At 40.1% G+C, this 22,063-nt stretch overlaps 1 protein-coding gene across 1 annotated transcript in view; it reads left to right on the forward strand.

Moving 5' to 3' along the window:
* Positions 1 to 21,591, forward strand: part of LOC139140600 (G-protein coupled receptor 54-like) — a 47,831-nt gene extending 26,240 nt beyond the window's left edge. The window contains exon 4 of the mRNA XM_070709946.1: positions 18,244 to 21,591. Within this exon, the coding sequence (XP_070566047.1) occupies positions 18,244 to 19,001 (758 nt within the window). The 3' untranslated portion in view covers positions 19,002 to 21,591. The remainder of the gene's footprint in view (positions 1 to 18,243) is intronic.
* The last annotated feature ends 472 nt before the right edge of the window (positions 21,592 to 22,063 follow it).

Here is a 22,063-nt window from a genome sequence, read left to right on the forward strand (position 1 = left end):
GTAATTTTGAGGACAATATATACTACTATTCAAATATGGTCTCGAATTTCCTCCTGTCAATTAGGCATTTGATTAACTGGTTATTAAACGAAGCAATGGCATGAAAACGGCAAAATATGTCTAGCAACTTTTGTGGAGTTTCAGGCAGGGGTTCTTTATTTATAGTGAAAATTGCTTAAACTCCTTAAATATTCAAATTACAGCAAATTTCTTTTGTCCTCGATGGTAGATGTCTAATATTTAGATGGGCATATTTAGATTTCTACCCTATAGTTATCCCTATATACCAAAAATCGGACATTCGGCTCTATTGGCTTGCTCAGAATTAGATATGCACATAATTAATGAGGTACAATATGTGGTGTCATAAGGTGTCCCATCATACCAAATATGAAGGGTGTAGCACTTGTGGTTACTGAGTTGTGGACAAATATATCTATTTGAGGTCAAAGGTCATTGAGGTCACGTGACATTTTGTCAAAATAATTGTATTGCTAAGTTATTCCTATATACCAAAAATCAGACCTCTAGCTCTATTGGCTCGCTCGCTTGAAAACAATCTCATAAACCTGGCCATATGGGCAACTGTGTATGGGCAGCTGGATACTTGACTTCCCGGAGAAGGCGAGCTGTCACGTTCAAGCTCAGGATTATTTGTCGATCAAATTTCAGTAAATTTACCTTACCTAGATGAAATTTTGTCTATAGGCTGAAATTTCGCCGAATTTTGACGAAATTGCATCGATTTTTCAGGTTCATATCCGACATTTTGAGTGCAGACAGAAATAAGCTTTGAGGCAACATGGCTGCGACCCCATGTTGACCCCGGTATCTGCTAAAGTGCGGGTTGCGGGCTGCGGGCTGCGGGTTTTTAGAATTATGGCTAGATTTCTAATATATGTAATATGGCATATAGTATATAAGAAATAAAACCTTTAGAATGTGTCTATTATCAATAATGATGATCAGGTCTATCGTACAGTATCCCTTTTCCTGCGAAGTCCATATTTCACCATCTGGTCAAGATGGTTAAAATTAATGAAACACTACTATATGGTGTATTTTAACGTAATACTGTATATTTGAAGGCTGTTGAAAACATCAATGCTGTAAACTTGATTTTTGGACTAAAGATGCTATAACAGACCAAACCAAATGGGTGAAAATACGTCATGTTTCTGAAAAAAAATCATAATCTGCTAAACTAAAAGCGGCGATTCCGAGGACCAATTTATTTATTCCGAGCTGCCTGGCCATTACAAATAATTAGGGATCTGAATCACTTTTCTTTCTTGCCATGGATGTGAGTGAGAAATATACGTAATACCAGACTGACAAAAAAAATCGCGCCTCGGAAATGTCGCCACTTATCGCGGAATGAAAATTGTTACATTTCTAGTATCAGGCCATAGGAAGTAAATTCTTTGTAATGCATCCATTCACAATTCGTTTCCAGGGCAACTCATACAGAAAATTAAACAATGCCTAGTTAAATGCAATGCATAAGGAAAGATTTGACTTAAAAAAGCGTAGAAGTGATGTGTATTGTAAATGCCGTGTATTTTTCATGAAATCTTTAAAAGAAAACGACGTACAACAAGGACTTAGTTTACTTTGCCGTTTCGGTTCAAGCGAGGTCGCGACCTCAGAGAACGACATTCTGCTAACATTTTACGCGAGAATTTCAGTGGGAAAAACACGCCGGTGCGTTGCCTTATTTTCAGGAATCGATCTAATAGGAATATTTTTGGATGAGTTTGTGTTCTGCAGCTCTCAATAATTTATCTCCTAATATCATGAACGTATGACTTGCACCTGCAGTATGATAGTCGCTCCATGCCGGTATGCCCCCTTCAAGCATTTGATCCAGCGTGACTCTGAAAAGTTTCCTAGGACTATAATCGTGTTCACCACAATAAAATTATTTGAAACGGCGTTGAAAACGATTTTGAAAATTGTGCTTTTATCGGCGGTTGAACTAATCTGAAGTGTGAGAAGGGCGAAAATGATATCAAAAAACACACATTTTTTCATGCCCGCAACCCGCAACCCGCAAAATAGCGCATCCGGTTGAGCCCTAGCCCTGCGTACGATGCTATGTGCTACAGCTAACACACAGCATCGTACGCAGGGCTAGCGAGAGAGTTGCCGACATCGACGGTTATTTACGAGAAGTGAATAAAAGACTGTCATTTTTGGAAGCGATCGAGTAGCTGAGGTAGGCTGGGATACGACTTGGGCCCAAGAACGCTGAATTTCGGCAGTAATTTGGCTTTTTACGTGAAGTCCCAAAATGGATTTGAAGTCACCGACCCTACGTACTGTAGCGGAACACACAGCATCGTACGCAGGGCTAGTTGACCCCAAGTGAAAATGTGTTCGCGATCAAATCTTCCTATATTTTTTTCAGAATTTTCGACAAAATCATTGCTTCTTAAATCTTTTGTAAAATATAAAATACTAAAATAAAAATGCGATGTGCCATGTCTCCAGATTTCTAAAACATCGTTCGTTGACCGTTCGACGGAATACTCATTTTGCAAACTTGTGACGCAGTTGAAATTCAATACTGACCGCCAAATAATCTTAATGAGACGAGATCATTCTAGACCCCGGTTCTACAGTCCGGGTCAGCTCCAAAATTGGAGACTCATTATGATAATGTATTCCGGCATTCAGCCAATCATCGACCAGATTACATCATTAATAAAGTACAGGTCACGCTGGGTCACAAATTACCCACCAAGTGTGATCGGCAGTTTTGGGCCGCTTATTAAGCCCCTGTCTTGTGAATTTCGACGAATTTCGACAGTCCACATAATCCACGTGTTCTGCAGAAGGTCATGTCCAACAAGGAGTCCGATTAGTGAACAAATATTCGAAATATTGACGATTCATTTCTACCCCCAGTTTATCGATTTCGCTCAAGTACCGAGAATCATTTTGTGGATGTTCGTCATCTCTATTAGAAATACTGTTATAAAGGTTATTTGTGTAGGTACGCGTATAACATTTTGCAAGAAAGAAGAGCAATGTCAGAGCTTTAAAACGATACCTGTTTTGTAGTTGTCAAACGCAGACTAAAAATGGTACGCGATTTTGAAAATGTGTTGACAGAGTGGCCACACAACTGTTCCCCATACGGTAGAATTTGTATCGCTGCCATCTCCGATACAAATGGGGTATTCTGAACGATCTGTGTAGGTACACGATTTATATTTCGCAGGACTTCAAGCCAGAGTCTAGGAATCACAGCGATGTATGGGGTTTGGTTGTCTTAGCCAGAATAAAACTGGTACGCGACTTTTGAAATTGTGTTTTGACAGAGTGGCCACACAACTGTTCGACATTATGACAGAATACGGCGCGGGAGTTCGACACAGTATGACGTACGTAACGAAGGACGCATGTGGAGGTTGCCAGGAAATACAATTTTTACTGATGGCGCGCTGGCCGCTGATTGGCTAATGAGAGGGGAAAATATTATGGTATAGCGTCTCCAATTTTGGAGCTGACCCGGACTGTTCTAGACATCCTCCAAATTATCCAACCATTCGCGTTAGACTTCAGCTCTCTTAGAGTATCATAACATTCTTCGGCCTTCGTTTAGATCGACCCTAATCTCTCCCATTTTTAAGAAATAAATACACAAGCTACCTCGACAAAACTTCGTGCACCATCCAGGACCAAACGCACTACAAATCTGTCTTGACGTCATCATCTCCTTACATGGTAATCGGCATACCGTATTTTTTAGCAAAGGAGACACAGAATACGTCGGAGTATTCAGTTTCAAAACGTATTACATTGTGTGATGTTGTCAAAAAAGGTAATGTTACTGCAGTGGTATAAATTACAAAACACAAAAGTTCAAATCAGTTTATTTTGGACTGGCTTTACCCAACATTTCATATTGTTTCTTATGCCAGATTTGACCACGTACTTACTGGCGACCCCTTTACATGCAAATTTTGTGTCAAATGGTGTGTTCTCCTGGAAAACAAACGTACGATTTCTATATGAAGGAGCGAAATTTGCCCTCAAAACTCGAAACCACCCCTTTATGGGGTGTACCTAGCTATTTTGAACGAGCTTCTCGAATCTGCAGCTCTATTTCGAAATGATGGTCTGGTTTTCTCAGCTCAAGGATAAGTGTTCTCCATCGCTGTGGGCATTACTATTCTCAACTGGGGGTACAGTTTCCAGTCGTAATGTTTTTCATTGTGTCCGGGATATAAAACCTTTCCTTTTCAAACTTTCACTGTGATTAACACTAGTCCACATCTTGTCAGTGATTAACATGTTTCAAGTTTAAATGTTAAATTCTGGTCTCGAGCCCTCCTGTTCGACCAAACTGAAATTACCCCTCCCACTTTGGCTCGTCCAGTGGGTGTAGCAAGGGTCGTGCCATCGCTTAGGAAACGGAGGGTGCATTAATTGTTGCATTTCGATGCACATTTTGATTATATTCAGAAGATTTTGTGGCAAAAACTCAGATAGAGAAGCATTTATATTCACATCTCACTTATTCATGACTGGCTGAGAGCAGCACTTTTTTAAGTTAGCATCATTACGCCATTTATTATGCCAAGAAAGATGAAGCCAAGACATTTTGCCCTCCCTGGTCTCAGCCAGAAATGGTTATACCTTACAGAGTTTTTTCCCACGGAATGAAAACAAATGTACTTGGGCTGAGGCCCAAGAAAAAAAAAGAACTAGCAATTATATAGATGACCGTCCCAGGCGATATCTCGGCAGATTTTACCATTGGAAGGGTACCTTTTCTGATCATTTGAAGATGAGGAACATAGATTGAGATAAATTGTCATTTCACTCGAATTCATGTACAACTGACAGTAGCCGGAGTGCGCAATTCGACTGATTAACTATTGAAAGAAAGCGCCGGTTTGCGGCTGACGTCATCGGTTGGCCTGGCCGGTGAGGGCATCACCAGAAAACATGGCCAACAAGTAATCGAGGTGACACATGACATCATGTCTGCGACTCGCAGTATTGTATCAAATCACTCGACACGGAGATTCTCGGATGGTCCCTCTAGGGGTAACAACCCATGCATGACACGGGCCTATGCGATGCAAATTAGGGTTATCGTCGTTTAAGTGAGTTTAATTTTCTCGTTTCAATTTTCGGCCCCCGCTGTCGTGACCTGGGATGACATCAAACTGATTGAAAAGTCGGAAACAACCCCAGGGGCCAGTCTTTGAAGTTTAATTACAGGTTTTTTTTTTGCGAGAGAGTCGGTGATACAGTAAAACAGAGACAGGGACGGACAGCAGATGGACAGACAGGCAGACTGAATGAGACAGACTGGAACGGGACACGTTAGGAGAGAAAAAAAACATGCGCAAACTGACAATCACGGATGTCGCATGAAGACACGATCAAACAGGCAGGGAAGAAAGAGGTTAGATGCACTTGATGGTCTTCAGGAAACGAAGACGAAGGAAGACACTGGTAGCCGTGCATATGACTGGGACATGTAAAAAGATAGCGACGGTTCGACACAAATACGGCGAGAGAGAGAGAGAGAGAGAGAGAGAGAGAGAGAGAGAGAGAGAGAGAGAGAGAGGTGGACGGAGAGAGGCAGTGTGTGTACAGGTACATGATTGTCAGGAAAATTACTGCAAACGCATCTGAAAAAAAGCTTAATCATAGCTACGTTTGTGTTTTTTTATCACCTTACCCCTTGTCTACAGATGAATTTGGTATAAATAGAACTAGGTCTTTGAGCTGTACCGCTCCCGTCTTTCTGTCTTCTTGTGCTTCGCGACATCCGACTGACTCAATTCCTTCGTGTTTTTTCCAAAGGCCGTATTTCGTACAATAACGATAAGTAATAAGCACTTTCCACCGATAATATATAAGCGGGTTCACTTTGTAGTAAAACGCACGATGAAATGCCGCAGAATCTATTGAGTAATATTTTGCCATTGTTATTAGTATGAAAACTGACAGAATGCCGAAAACCGAAAAATAAAATAGTTTTGCACCCGCTTTAGGCTACATTTGTACATGCACCAAACTGTTATCATAATTTACTCTGACACATATTGTTGTCTATTAACGTGAAGGGACAATATAGTTGTAACTTTTCAATATTTTTTTCTTGCAAAATAAATTTTTACTTGGTCTCCCTGATGAATATTTAAATACAAATTTTATTCTCGCCAATAAAAATTGTTAACAAATGAATTCTAGTCTGGGCAGGATTAACAACGTCGTATATTACCACATATACTACAGGCTATGCTAACAAATTGAACACATAACATTTTGACGCAATTGTTGGAGTAGAACAAACATCTATATTTCACTGACAACAAAAATAGAGGGAAAACATCAAATGTAACACTATTTTTGGTTCATCGCAACGAGCTCCACCACCCGCAGGCTTCAGCCCCGGCCCTAATGCTGACTCTCAAACTTTTAAAGTATTTTTTTTTATCTGCCATTTAGGGGGGTCATTTTAAAGCGCATGGATTGATTGAAGTTTTCTAACCGGCTTATTTTTTGTGAAATCAGAAATTCAATTTTCCCCCACAGTATTAACACAGGGATGGCGGCCATTCTGATTTTCAAGTGTTGAGAAATATTGAGTAATTTATGTCTCTGGTACAAAATTTTGGACCGTGACCCTTATTTTCTCTTCTTGATGTCGAAAGAGAATCAGTGGTTGAAAGTTCCCTTATGAGGAAAGTTTCAGTAAATGTTTAAGTCTTCCAATTTCGAGGAGCGTTTGATCGTCAGGGGGCAGACTTCCCAGGCACAGATTTCAACCAGGGTGCACACCTCAAGCTGTGCCCTTCTCGATTTGGAGAGACACGAAGGAGTGAACTCAAAATCTTCCATGTGTTTTAATGGCATCAAAACAGCATTTTAGATGCGTTCTTATTCTGCCTTTTTATATATAGTTTTACACGGGAACACCTTTGAAACAAACAGAGGATACCAACAGTGATGCTTTCGGGCCCCTACTGTCGTCACAATATTTGAGTCACCGTCTTTTGAGAAATTCCGTCGTTTCTCTAACGTCGTTCATCCTCAAAGGTTTAATCTTTTTTTGTAGACTGCGACAGATCATGCCCTTACACAAAACATGGCGTCAATATTCCGTCTGTTATATTTGTAACATAATTTAACAGATTTATAGTTAGAAGGGAAGAATTGAGAAGCCCCCATTACAACTGTCTTGCCGTTTTTGGTTCATCGCCAAGAGCTCCGCCAATTATAGAAAATCTTTGACTTCAAACAAACTGTTAAATGTTTTTGTGAGAAATCCCCGCCGCAAGACAAAAAGGGACCGTTAGCAGGAAATGCAGTGTAACGTCTGCAGGAAGCGAGGAAAGAATCGGTGCATCTCAAGATAGTCGATGCTTTTGTTTTTTCGTGCATACTCTGCCAAGTACCGGCCACGGTCACGGTGCACCCTTGTCTTGGATTCAATGTACACTGCTGAAGAGTAATCAGTTGATGATGCCCAAGATTAGCGATGCAGGAATAGTCAATAATTGCTCTATTAAATGGCACACACGAGATTGGTCGCCCTCGAGCCGGGTAATGGTTGATTTCCTGTTTTGAAGACCGGAGTTGCTCGGTGCAGACTTGTCGCTCTTCGCTCTTCCATTAGTGTCAATAGCACTATGACGCGGCGGCTTGCGTTTGACATTGTGTTACATTAGCGTCTGCCAGGTATGCGGCTACGTGCATGTGCGTTTGACAATGGCGCTTTGAACCTGATGCCCTCTGATAGGCTACCCGAGCTGCGCAGTGGTTGGAAATAGTGACGTCATCTTCGGGGAACTGGGATATGTAAGGGTTCCTTCAAGGGCGAGAAACCATTGATTCGGGAAAACTGCTGTATCTACTTTGTTGTTTTAGGGCATCGCCATTTAGTCCACGCAAACACTGTATGTAGGAGTACCTCCTGCAGATGCCATTTTGTGTGGGATGGGGAACTCTATCATATCGCTTCTGCCTTCTCACATAAATCAATGATGCATTTCTTTTATCCGGCCGATCATGATCGCATCACCCGAGACATTTCATTTACGTAGCTTTCCAGTAATGAAAGGTGCCATCTGCTCGGGAAATTTCATTCGGCGCTACTCTTTCAAAATAGTCGGTATTAGTACTTTACCAAAGTCTGTTCAGACTCTCAAATATCGCAAAACTTCTCAAGAGCTTTAAGAACACTACTCTAGAGGGTGACCTTTACAGATTTTCACGTGGACTTCGAGTACAGCGGGTTATCACATCGGGTCTACTTTCGTCTTTAATCATCAATTTCAGCTCCCTGAGCCTTCCGGTCATGCCCGGGCAAAATGAGCTATTCATCAATACTTCATCCGCCGTCGATTTCCCATTATGATAGTCCGATTCTATATTTAAATCCCATTTATCGCTTTACTTCAGTGAATTATATCACCGACATAAAACTGTACCGGGGTAAAGGCAATGCCTTATAAGTCAAAAAACTAGGAAAGCGGTAAACATTAGACAGTAGCGGAGATAAACCACGGAAATAAGTCCTAACCTCGGGCAATGAATCGATTTCTCCTTGAAACCAGTCATGTGTAGTGGGGAGAAATTTTTACCTCACTACGCTATAAAGGCTGTCTGCATTTTGTCCAGACGTATAGATACATGCATATATGCACATATAGATTACGTTCAATTTACATGCATAGACATTAGCTCACTGACATTACTCAACATTGCAAACGCGCACGCATGTATGTATATGTAAGTCTGTCTGTCTGTCTGTCTGTCTGTATGTCTGTCTATATGTATGTATGATAACTATCGGTCGACCTTCACAACATAGTAACTAAACGTGAAATATTATATACTGATTATCTTGCTTACCATGTATAGTAAATATTTTAGAGTTATGAAAACAATATGCATACAAGATCTTTGTCTCAGTTAAACGTATTCTTTTGCGTACGTTCATTCTAGGCTAGAAAATGAAATAAATTGGCGTCAGTGAAATGAAAAGGAAAATCGTATATAAAGGACAAAATGAATTCTTTTTTGAAAAAAGAACACTATAGTAAATAGGAATAAAGAGGGTAGATTTAAATTTTATGAAAAGAATGGAGACGCATACGAACTTAATTGAAAATATTCTATTTGCAGGAAGCAAATGTAATCTCCATTGTCTAAACATTGTCTCAGCGATTGAATCTTAAAAACAGCTTTTTACAGCATTATCACTAAAACATGCGGGAGACGATAAAGACAGCGAGCGATCAAATGGTAATGTTACAATTTCATCATTTCTGTGTTCTTTATGGAACATCTACATTGCAGTTGCTTCTTTTTCATTCTGTCATTCCTAAACACATGTACTGTCCGCTCTCACGATTTCTGAATAACCACTTTGTGTCACTGGTATTTTTAGGCGTAAAGTACTTGATCGAGAATCGCGCGCGCAGCAGTGTAAAAGCATTTCTCAGTTCCTGGCAGTACTTCAGCGAATGACTGATAGCCAACTTAGCCATGAAAGCATGGCCGGCACTGTGTGACGAGCTTCGTATGGTAGATAATGAGTTTTGCCTCCATGTTCCAATTATTGCTTGGCTGCGATTACCAAAACAGCAATCTCGCATCGTTACCCAGCATTTTGCTCATCATTTTAAATAATTCGGTATTTACAATAACTCGATCGAGGTACATGTACAAATCAGATCACCACCTCACATCATTTGAAATGGGAAATGGTGTTAACAGCAAGCAAATCATGCCGGCCCAATAGGACAGTCCACCATTTCATGTGCAATTAATGTTCCTCAATAAATATGCTGTTCGCTTTAACTCATTTCCCGATTTCAACATCTAGGCTAAATATGCTTATTAGATTTTCGTTTCCTTTTGGCTGTTCTATTTATAGTTTGTTCGGGCGTGACTTTGTACCCCCTCTTCCCCGATTGTGTAACCTGACTAAACGTGCGGAAATCCCAGTGGTAACACGATCCTGAAAAGAGTCTTTTTTTTCATGGTTGCAAGATAATCACGTAGACGGATCACATCAATTTATTCTCATTTGTTGAGAAACCGAGTGAGTTCCGAGAGCGATACACGGCGTTATGCTGGTCAGTAATTCCAATTCGTGGATATTGTCGGATGCTAAAAGCCTGTCTCTCAGGGTTGTCAAAGTTTAAGAACACAGTGACGATACAAACGCATTATCTGCATGTTGTCATCGCAAAGATCGTCGTTGAACATTGTAAAATACTTACGGTGGTGTTCGCACGTCAGGTAGAATGCGCCTCGGGGACAGATATTCAGACTCTCAAACTTTTACAATTCTTTTCTGATCTACCACTTGTAGGGTTCATTTTAAAGCTCCTGGTGTAAGAAAACTTTTCACTGTCCTGGGTGCTCGAAAATCAAAAACTTTCATTTTTCTCCATAGAGTTAACACAGGGGCGGCGGCCATTTTGAATTTCAAATATCGTTAAATCTTGGGTAATTTGTTTTCATAGTACCAAAATTTTTACAGTGACCAAATTTTGGTATTAATGATAAAAATTGATTAAAGTAAAAAAAACCGATGCTATTTGACGAAATCTATATCTCATTTGAAGCTAGAGTATATGCAGAAACAAACCATAATTTCATTTTTGTATTGTCTATTCTCATTCTTAAATGGCAGGTGTTGAAATACTGATATTCAAAAAAGGAATTAAAATCATGAGAAGCATTAATGAAATGACTCTTATTCAAAATGTAAGAGCTCTATCGTAAAACATTGTCGTTTTGTTACATAGTATTTAAAGAACATAATGGAAAAAATATCACAAATTTGACCCAGCTAGAGTGGAGTTAACTTGTTTCTTAATGTTGAAGACAGGAGGAAAATGAAACCTGAAAATCGGATGATTTGCATAAATTTGCATACATTTACACTTCTTTCTCACCCAACTTACGACTGTCATGCTGAAAGGTGAGCCCAACCAATATTTTCATCTTGGGTGAACATATCAATGAAAATTGAATGAATCTTCATAAAAAAGTGATTTTGAGTAAAATACGCTGTGTTTTGCGCAACGCCACCTTAAGGTAGAGGATTACATACCCATTGTAATGTTGTCATTTCCTTTAAACTTTAATAAGAGACGCGACAAGAGAAGGCATTTAGGAAAAACATTCAAAAGTCATCTCATCATGCTATATTTCAAGATCAATGGCAACACTATTCATTAGCCCACAGACAAGCTTAGTCTTGTGATTTAATAACTCAATACTGACTCAACAGTTTTTCTAGTGCTTTTCATAAATGCATCATTGTAAGTTCATAATTTGCTTCGTCAACTTCTTTCTTCATACAAGGAAGGCGGTCGGAAGTGCGCATGATTGTGCGACTTTCTTGTTTACAAACAATGTGTTTTATAAACTATATATAGATGCATCATGTCAACATAGCTGCATCATTTAAATGTACATTATGACAAACATGTTTTAACTTTCATCAATCGCCAGTGTACCTTGGATACAGTGTTTACATCGGTCGCAGGGGTCCCTAGCAGTTTCGACGACTGCCTCCCTTTAAACTACTGGACAATGATATAGCAATGCTTCAGTATGAATCAGCACCCTACATATTTTAGGACTGGCATTTATCACAGTGTGAGCTGCATAACATTAAAACATATTGTACATTTCTATACGATATATCATTAAAAGTGAGATAGGAACACTTCTTTTTCTCATCATATTTTTGTCTTCGCTATGCTGCCTACAACAGTATACATATGCAACTTTGTAGAAAATTACAAATACATGTTTATTTTTGTATGATCATCCATTCTAAGCCGGCTTGAAAAGCGATCAGTGTCCGAAATTCATCCCTTGTCAGTTAATTTGTTAACGTGTCCCAAAAAGTTTTCGCATCAAAGTATGATGACTAACCTAGAACCCAACGAAAACGCAAAATCCAAAAATTACTCAGAAAATAACGGAATAGTGTTTATTTTATTTCTAGCTGCTACCAAAGGTTCATCACTTCCATGAAACCAAACAGCGTATTCTGTGACGCGTTGTTTGCCGACTGGAAGTCTCACACAAGATAGAATATATGTGCTCTGGGGAGAGATATTTGGACCCTCAAATATTTACAATATTTTTCTGATCTACCACTTATGGGGGCTCATTTTAAAGCTCTTTGAATAAGAAACATTTTTGCATTCTTAGTTTTTCGAAAATCACAAATTTTACTTTTTCCCATAGAGTTAACACAGGGATGGCGGCCATTTTGAATCTCAAATATCGGTCAATGTTATGTGATTTGTTTATCCATTGTAAAACTTTGCCAGGTGACCCGTTTTTTATTCTTGATTTGATAAGAGAATGGTTGAAAGTATCACTGAGGAAAGTTTGAGCAAAAGTCTAGGTCTTCCACTTTCGAGGCGCATACTTCCTTAATGTATAATTGAAGCGACATTAAATGGGTCTGTGACTATCCTCTGTAAAATACCTACACGCATATCTACTCATCAAGTCTACCATGAGTTTGCCCAAAGCCATACACTAAAGAATGCAGTCGGAAGCTGTTTGCCAAGGAACATAGAAGTGCAAGGTTTATACTTTTCTGGCGTAAAATGACATGATTAATCGAGCAACACAAATAGTTTAGTATAATTGTCACTGTAAAATACAATTTTCAAACAAAATAGTTGTTCCAAGAAGGGTAAATTGGGACGAGGTGGAATTTGAAACTCAAGGTCATGGCCGCTTTAAATTGAGCTTTAAACTCACTTGTCTGCTCATGATAACCTGGCAGTGCGTTCCATTATAAATGGATTTTGCCAATCTTGTCTTGTAAGTAAGTAATCGAAAGAGAATTGCACGTTTACAAAGAGGAGTCATCGAAAAAGAAAAGAGGCAGAAAACGAAGACGAGGCGCGGGTTTTAGATATTGTCATCACTAAGATCACATTATGTCTCTCCTCAGCAGCTTGAAATAACGTTTCTTTCTTCACTCATTGCTGGGCGGTTGCTTTGAGTCGACAAGGAGTTTGAATATTCCCCGGTTCTAGCTTGCCTCTCACCTCACCTTTCTCCTACAAGAAGTAAACATTTCAGACGTCATTCACGGTACCTAACCGCCCATGCGCAGTCAGCGCGTCAGCTTCCAAGCGTACATGTATACCCGTGCCAGCTTTGTTGACACTCCGTCGCCAATGTAATAAAAGTGATAATTCAATGTCGTCCACTTGAGCCGATAAATCACAGATTTTGTCAAATCCCTTCTAATCTAAAGAGATGTCTCGCCCCGAATCGTGTGCAAGTGCGGATTTTGTGACCAGGTCAATTGAAAAATTATAGTCCGTGGACGCCTACTATTCTTTATTCTCTGTATCCCAAATGAGCAGCTGTGATCTTTCCCCGTGATTATCAATGGAGGGCATTTTACAGGTTTCACGAGAAAGTGACCTTTCAATGATCATTATGAATTTGTCATGCGTACCTTTCTGTGATTAATTCAAGTCAAAGGCATCTCTGGTGGCTATGGCACTTGCATTCATCCCGGGTCGGCGTGGTCTCGCAGTCTACTTACAAGAATCTGACTATTTTAACATTCGTCGTGTGGATTTGAACTCCCACCGCGACACGGCACGAGAAACTGAGGGCATGGTCTCCGAGCAGATTTCTGATGGAGATAATTAAACGTGTATTACAACCCTTTTCAGAATTAGAGCGCGAAGCCACTGCAGTGAACTGCAATAAAACTGCTCACACTAATTAGTTTCAGCTGTAGCCAGCTGGCAAAGTCGACAACATTGTATGTCCCATGCAGACAGTTTGTCTGGGGAAGTTGAAATAAAAAAGATTTGTACATGGACCAGTGCATGGTAATGTTACATTGTATCTTAATCTTGAACACAGGGTGCCAATCGTAAACTCTCATTTCCAACTCGAGCCTCAGACAGAGCTAGTTTTGCCTTTGTACAAGCAGACTTTTTGGTCTTATCAAGTAGCCTTGTTCAACACCAAAGTGGCCACGGCTACAGCTGAAACTAATTAGTGTAAGCAGTTTTATTGCAGTTCACTGCAGTGGCTTCGCGCTCTAATTCTGAAAAGGGTTGTATTTTTGTCCCCTTAAATCAGGACAGGGTCGATCATTTCAGCTTTCAAATCTGTCCGCAAGCCGTTTTTAATCTCCTTTCCTCGACCGAAAAGTCGCTACATATTATCGTGGCTGGCGTCGCCATTGTACTTACCTTCAAATTCCGAGGCGTAAAGTGTCAGCGTGTTCAAGAAACACATAGAGGCGAGTATTTCGCTCGCCGTTTACTTCCACACCTTGCACAAGAGCCTAAATGCCCAACAGACTTATAAATTCAGCAAACATCACAGACAAATCCAAGTGATGTAATTGTGTTTCGGCTACAATATTTTTATTGTGTTTGCTGTTAAACGAACCCAGTAGAAATATTGACAGACCGTGCTGCGCTGTGTCTATAGTTTCGAAAGCTCTCAGATCGAACAAAACAAATTTAGAAACTTCAAGAGTTTGCTTGGAGCAGAACAAGCCATCTTTAATGAAAGCGCTGTCGGATGTAGACACTCCGAACGTCAACGAGAAGTTGACAGGAAAGTACGGCCAGCGTAATTCAATTTTCTGTTTTGCGACCACCCATTTTTTGGTTGCGCATTCAAGAATCAAAGCAGAAACTTCGTTTGTACCGCCGTAATTTCGGCTACAATGTGACATTCTGCAAGCATACAGACGTTTACGTACATTTTTCAAAATGAAAGCAAAGATTTGGCGGAAAAGCTATGCAGTAAAGTTAAATTTAAAAACTGTGGGGTTTTTTTCGTGAAAACCTCCACAACCATACGCGAGCAGGGACGCAAAACAAAGAATTTAATGACTGCGGCGTAATAACAATAATGTAATAGCCACAACGGACATAGTGTCACATCCTATGCCACACGTCAGAGTATAATAGTGGGGGCGCTTTAACAAGACTTACATCATCACCATTATTACATCATCACCGCGTATTAAAGTTGTCAAAATGTGGTGATATACCACTATTTCGTCAAAGAAGGGGATAGAAAGTGCTGGTTATTTAATGACGTGAATGACTGTTCTTGTATCCAACATCAGAGATTGGTGAACAAAGGCGCCTAGCTCGGTATATATCATGATTGTTATAGCAAAAAAATTGTGGACCTGTTTTCTGACGTAAAAAATCCCCAACGTAATAAAAGGCGGAATTATCCGTTCGCCTTAATTATGCTGACGTCACCTGTAGCCAGTGGTGTAAATTTCCTTAGAACTTAACAGTGTTTGCAGTGTGGTATTGAAGTTGTTGCTGTCAGCTTCGAAATTTGGCACAAGTGGGGAAAGAATCGATGACCGTTGACCTCACAATTTATGTCAAAAGTCGCTACTACGCTTCAACTCTATATGATTTTTTCATAAAAGATTGATTAAAATATTTCAAAACTATTCCGTTTATTTGTAATAAAAAATATCGGCAGTCGTGCACATATATCGACCTTTGGGGTGAACTGAGATTTTAATTATGACAGTCGCAATGCTGTGATCATTTATTCTTTGATGAATTTTTCAGACCATTGAGTACGGTGGACCTAAAAGGTCGAGCATAGTTCGCTTAAAATGTCAACCCAGTCATGAATTGCGTTCGTCTGAGATCTCATATTATTCGACAGGTTAATTAAATATCATTTACTCGTGGCGCTCAATGCTTGAACCTACGATGATTTTTCAAAGAAAGTCGCTAAAATTAACTTATGATTGCACGATTTGCTAATAGAAATGACATAAAAAAGTTTCCAATCTCGGGCAGAGGTTGACCCATCGATCTTTCTTGTCAAATCATCAGTTTACAGAATTCCGGCGGATGATTTTTTAAAAGTAGTCAGAACAGCCTCCCTGTTGCGAATTTAATCAGATTTTCAAAATCAAAGTGAATGATAGATGTTAATTTAGATCCGAAAGGAATGTATGCTATGTTAACCCTTGTGCAACAGCATCGATTGACATTCGTTGCCTCAGACTGAGTGACGCGTTAAGAATCTAATATTTACAAGGTCGCATCGGGAGGGAGGCTACGTACTACACACTACTGCGCTGGCATTTACAAATAGTTAACAACTGCGCGATCACGGACGAGTTGGCCCTTGTGAATGGATGCTTTGATCAATTTCAGCTATTGTGTACGGTTGCGGGGGTTGGAGGAGGGGAGAGAATCATTTCCGTAGTTAGGGAATATGGAACGGGCTACGTTGAAAGGAAAAACAGTCCTGTGGCAATGCGATTAGAGTTTGCGGTAACACGGCACCCTGATCAAGGCGGCAGCACGTGCTCTGAATGGCCTGAGATGCAAAAGATGAGGTCATTATATGTACGTCAATGATCGGGTACCCCATTGTCGTGACTTCGCGATTACTCAGGTTTTAGATTATAGGGTATTCACATTCGAGCGTTAATGCTGAAATATTTGTGCGAAAAGCAAAATGCCCCATCATAAAAACACTAGATTTTTGTGAAGAGTAGTGCATCTATCTGCGACTCAGATATCATGTACGTATCTTACCACCTTTAACGGGGTCTATTGTCATTGAAAAAACGTGGGAAGATGATATCCAGCTTTATTTACTGTAGAAATTTGGCAGCTAGGGATAACCCTTATATCGATAATTGGCACTGCGAATTTGAGCGACGTTTTTCATTTTTCCTGCTTAAGGTAGAATGCACCTCGCGGATAGATATTCGGACTCTCACACTTTTGCAATCCTTTTCTGGTCTACCACTTGTGGGGACTTATTTTAAAAGTCTTGAAGTAAGAAAAATTTTCACCGTCTTATCTTTTCGAAATTCGAACATTCAATTTTTCCCTGTAGACTTAACACAGGGATGGCGGCCATTTTGAATTTCAAATGGTATACTATTTCATTTCTCTGGTACCAAACTTTGAACGATGACCCCCTAATGTTTATTCCCGACTTTGGTAAAAGAATGGTTTGAGTGTTTTATTGAGGAATGTTCGAGCAAAAGTCTAAGTATTTCACTTTTGAGGCGCGTACTGCTTATCGCCATGTTATTTCGTGTTGATCGGTGCACAAGTGTAAGAACTCCGTGTAGAGAACGGGAGTCTCGAACTTGAACTACCCTATTATCAAGAAAGATTGCACCCTTAGCAAAACCCTTGAATCTGTTTTTGGTTAATACCATATAACTTTTTGGTGTTCAATCCACGCCAAAATAACTGCTTTCTATTTTACAATTCTGAATTGAATTTTACACTCAACATTCTATTTTCAATTTTACAACTTAAAATTCTATTCTGAATTAATTTTCACAACTCAACATTTCTCTCGACCATCTGTGTATTACTATTCTATTTTCAATTTTACAACTTAAAATTCTATTCTGAATTAATTTTCACAACTCAACATTCCACCATCTGTGTATTACTATTCTATATTCAATTTTACAACTTGACTTTTCTATGCCTCTTTCTACATTCTATTTTACATACTACTCGACCTGTTCCTTCATCATTTCACAGTTTCACAATTCAGCGTTATATTTCACAGTTCAAGGGTATTACTCACCATTTTATTATTCTAACTTTCACCTTACAGTTTAACATTACAAATTTTCATTTTGGTATTCGAAATACAACGTTAAAGTTGTCATGGGGGTTGAATCTGATGACTGCAAGAAGAATTCAATCTTGGAGAACTGAAATTTTGAAGAATTCATGTTCGAGCGACCTCTATCGATGTAGGGTTGACTTTTCATAACGTTCGCCTACGGCTCAGATTCAGACTCAGATCTCACTCAGGAGACCTAAAGAACTTCCTCTGGTTGTGAAGAATTTGATCCTGCAAAATCTCAATCCTCCAAGATTTCAAATTCTTCTTGCACGAATTTTGTTTAGGTAATTTTCATTAATTGATAAATTTCTAAGAAACAAATAAGCTGCGCAAGTGTTGATGACTCTTGTAAAGAAAACATAGGTAATAAACTAACGGGGTTATTTGTAAGTACGACAACGTGCGATTTATTGAACATGACCTCTGCAATACTGTTATACAAGAAGTAAAATTTCATGCCTTTTCACAAAACTAAAACTTTCAGTCGACCATATGCACCGAGTTTGTATATCAGAAATGTTAAAATGCGAAAAACGAGTTAGACTGATTTTAAATAAATTTAGATATTTCTTTTCCTTACAGCTTCATTGCTGATGTGCATCCCTGTAGCTCAATACAGACAGGAAAGATATATGGACTGGTATGGCACACGTCCGTTCTGCATCGAGGCATGGCCGTCGCCTACCTGGGAGCTCGTGTGGTACGTCTACATGTTTGTGGCCGCCTACCTGGTCCCGCTGCTGATCATTTCCGTGTGCATAGGCCTGATACTTCGACTGGTGTGGAAGTCGTCGACCATGTTCCAGACGACCCAGTCGAAATCGCAGCGAGCCCGACAGCGCAAAAAGATCAGGAAGACTCGAATGGTGTGCGTGGTGATTCTGATTTTTTCTATGTGCTGGTTGCCCGTTCACATCGTCAACATCATTGTGCGAGTCGGAAGCAGGGAGCACGTTGACCTCGTGACCTACGGCTTCCAGCTTTTCAGCAACTGTCTCTCGTACGCCAACTCCTGCGTCAACCCCATCATCTACGCCTTCATGAGCGAGAACTTTCGACGTCGCTTCAAAGAGGTTTTCTCCTGTTGCCGATCGGCTAAGAAATCACGTGCCAGGGAGAGGGGGACGATTATAATCGCAATGGCCGACGGGAAGCCGGTCTACACCAGGAGGACTCGGTCGGCCAATGCGAGGCGTCTCCATAGCAACCACTGCGAAATGACCGTTTGCGATTCGCCTTCCTCAAACCCATTTATGAGCGATTCCGATGACAGTTTGGACAGCCCGGTGATGAGACGAAACGGCAGACACAATTTCGTTGAACGGGCTGTTCGCTTGTAAACTACGTTCACAATCCGTGGGAAGTATACACTTAACACTAAGACTACCATAATGGCAAAACATCGTTGACCTTTGTATACCTGTTAAGTACGGTCATCGACATTCCCCACACCTGAAAAAAAACGTAAAGATCCGAGTAAAATGGGTGCGGGAACTGAATTGGAGCATACCCCTTTTAGGTAATGATCGCTCTCGATTTCTTTCGTTACCAACGCTGTTATTGAACGATAAACCAAAGAAAGACATTGTTTCAATGGTAGAAAATCTTCTTAGACTTGTCTTTTGAATGGAATCAACGGTAGCATATATTAGTAAATTTTAGAACAGCAATTATCTCAAGTGCTGAAAAATAGGAGCTTTATAGAATATGTTATTGTTGTCGCATTTGAACTCAGAACACTTTGATTTCATCAAACTACAATATGGGAAGAAGTAGTATGCCGGTAAATTAGCGAAGACGGCCAGTGTTTTAAAAGAAAACCATCTCTCACAGGACCGCATATCGTGAACGTCAACCGCCAATGACGTCATCAAACACTGAAAGAACTGAAAATCTACAAATCTAAATGAACTTCTCGTGCTCCACTGGAAGCAGGTGGTCGGGAACGAAGTCGATACGCATGCGCACTCTTAGGAAATATCCGCTTGATAAGCATGGCAATTTTCTCACCTATTGATTCGTTTAATTGAATTTTCTCGGTTGTCGTCGCGCAAAAAGTGGCCTTGCCCAAAAGGAATACGACACCACAGGCAAGTTCAATGCCTCATCAATCCCATACAAATTGATTCACAAGCAAGAGAGATTGATTGAAAGCTCGATGTACACCCTTTTTGGACTTTGTATCTCTGTCCTGTGCAGGCTCCAAAAACTGGCCAATTGGTTGAATTTGCGAGCCATCAATCAAGTTTAGTGACACTGATTGGGCGATGGTCGCCAAAGTCGGTCGGCAACATCCAAAACGTGGCCGACAGCTTGATCGAAGGATCTCCGGAATTTGATTACTATCTTGCTGTGCGCCGACAGATTCCTGAGCCGCGTCCATCAATGGAACACTTAAGTTGCTTTTTAAAAGGACTTAGCGGGGAAGTTTGTTGGCGTCCAGGTAGGGACCTATCCGCCGCTCAATCGTCACCATCGATAAATCAAATACGGCTACTTTTTGAACTGTTTGCGTTAAATGAATTCTGGAAGGAACAGTTGATTAATCTCAACATTACGTCTGTCCTCTTAGAAGTGCAAAGTCTTTGGGAACCTGTCTAATCCCCACGTGTTCTCCTTCAAACACTCTCTCACTTGTTAATAGTTTGTTTTCAAACCGATGACTAGTGAACCGTTCTCCGTTTTATTTCAGCAAAGCATGAATAATCAATTTGGCAACTTTGAGCTTTCAAGTTGCTGCAGAGTGGAGTTCTTGATTTTGAAACGCAGGATACCTGACGTGTCGTCGATCTCGCTTACGATATGCTATTGTTACAAAATTTTAAAAATGCATATTTGCAACAGTAAACTGTCTACTTCTCTCCCTCCCTTCTCTCTCTCTCTCTCTCTCTCTCTCTCTCTCTCTCTCTCTCTCTCTCTTCTCTCTCCCTCTCTCTCTCTCTGTCTCTCTCTCTCTCTCTCTCTCTCTCTCTCTCTCTCTCTCTCTCTCTCTCTCATGTGCATATGCTATATTAAAAATAGTGTGTATTTTTTATTCAGTCTTGAGTAATATTTTGTTTCTTATACAGTCAAAAATCTTAAATTGATCTTTCGCGGTCTAGTTATTGAAGCACAACATTTTAACCGAAACGCACTACATTGTCTTTCAGAGTACTAATACAAACGACGATGGGTCCTTTCTTTCCCTTCTTTTAACTCTACTTGGAACAAAAACCCATCAGAACCCATCTGACTCGATCACTCCTTTCTGGCTTTGAATACAGAACAAAAATCCTTCATAAAGGCATCCTCTTCAGATCGCAAAATTCACAGACCGTGTATGTGCATTCACTTTACATTAAACCTCTCGGTAACAAATAATGCACCCCTATACGTTTATTGTAATTCGATGGTCAGTACCCCAAAACCGTGAAATTCACTTGTCACGAATAACAGACGCCCTCATACCCAGGTCAGTCGAGCAAAAGAAACCCCATTCAAGTGGAATTTTTGCTGGATAAATTCGACACGTGCTGTAAGATTTGGAAAGACCTAACAATGGAAATACGACACCGATCCGATTGCTTACAGTGAAGGCGAAAGCAAACATGTCGAAGGTAGAAAACCTTCAAACAGAGACATTACAACCAGGTTTTTGTGAATTTTCGTTTGCTTATAGTGAGTGAGTTACTGTTAAACAATCGATCGGATTGCTTACAGTGAAGACGAAAGCAAACATGGCGAGGATAGAAAACCTTCAAACAGAAACACTATCACCAGGTTTTGTGATGTTTCTGTTTACTTATGGTGAGTGAGTTACTGTAAAACAAGTACCAACTGTTTTTTTAATCTATTTTATCTCCTCTGTTCATAATTTATTCCTTGCGTGTATATTTGTCGATGAAACATATGTTGCTACCTAATAAAAAACAGAGCTGGTATCGAACACAATTTCTGTGCCATTCTGTTATTTGTCATCATGATATTCTTGCGTACATTATTGCGCAGTTTTGTGGGTGTTTTGCTTACCGTCCAACACGCCAAAAATATATGGACCGAAATTTGTTGTGTTGAGGGATGTCAATGTTACTAGTTCTCTTTGCCTGTTAACTGTTACCTTTGAAGCCGAATAACCGCAACTGAAAGCGTAAACGTTGCTGTATATTAAACCCAGAACTGAGTCGACACTCGTTGAGGATTAAGTATATGGCGCATTTGCTTTTTTAGTCGCATTTGTTCTACATATTCTGTGCCCGTGCCACGACCCGACCGACGAACGACCTTGAAGACCAGTGTGACCCTTGTTCGAGATATCGAGAATTGTCTATGCAGTCAGCTTTGTATATTCACGTCAAAAAAATTAGACTTCGGTGCGCAACGTTGGTTGGAGTAAGCAAGCGCAGACAACACTTCAAGCGCGGGT

Source organism: Ptychodera flava, chromosome 9 (genome assembly GCF_041260155.1).
Source record: "Ptychodera flava strain L36383 chromosome 9, AS_Pfla_20210202, whole genome shotgun sequence".
In the NCBI taxonomy this organism is placed as follows: domain Eukaryota; kingdom Metazoa; phylum Hemichordata; class Enteropneusta; family Ptychoderidae; genus Ptychodera; species Ptychodera flava.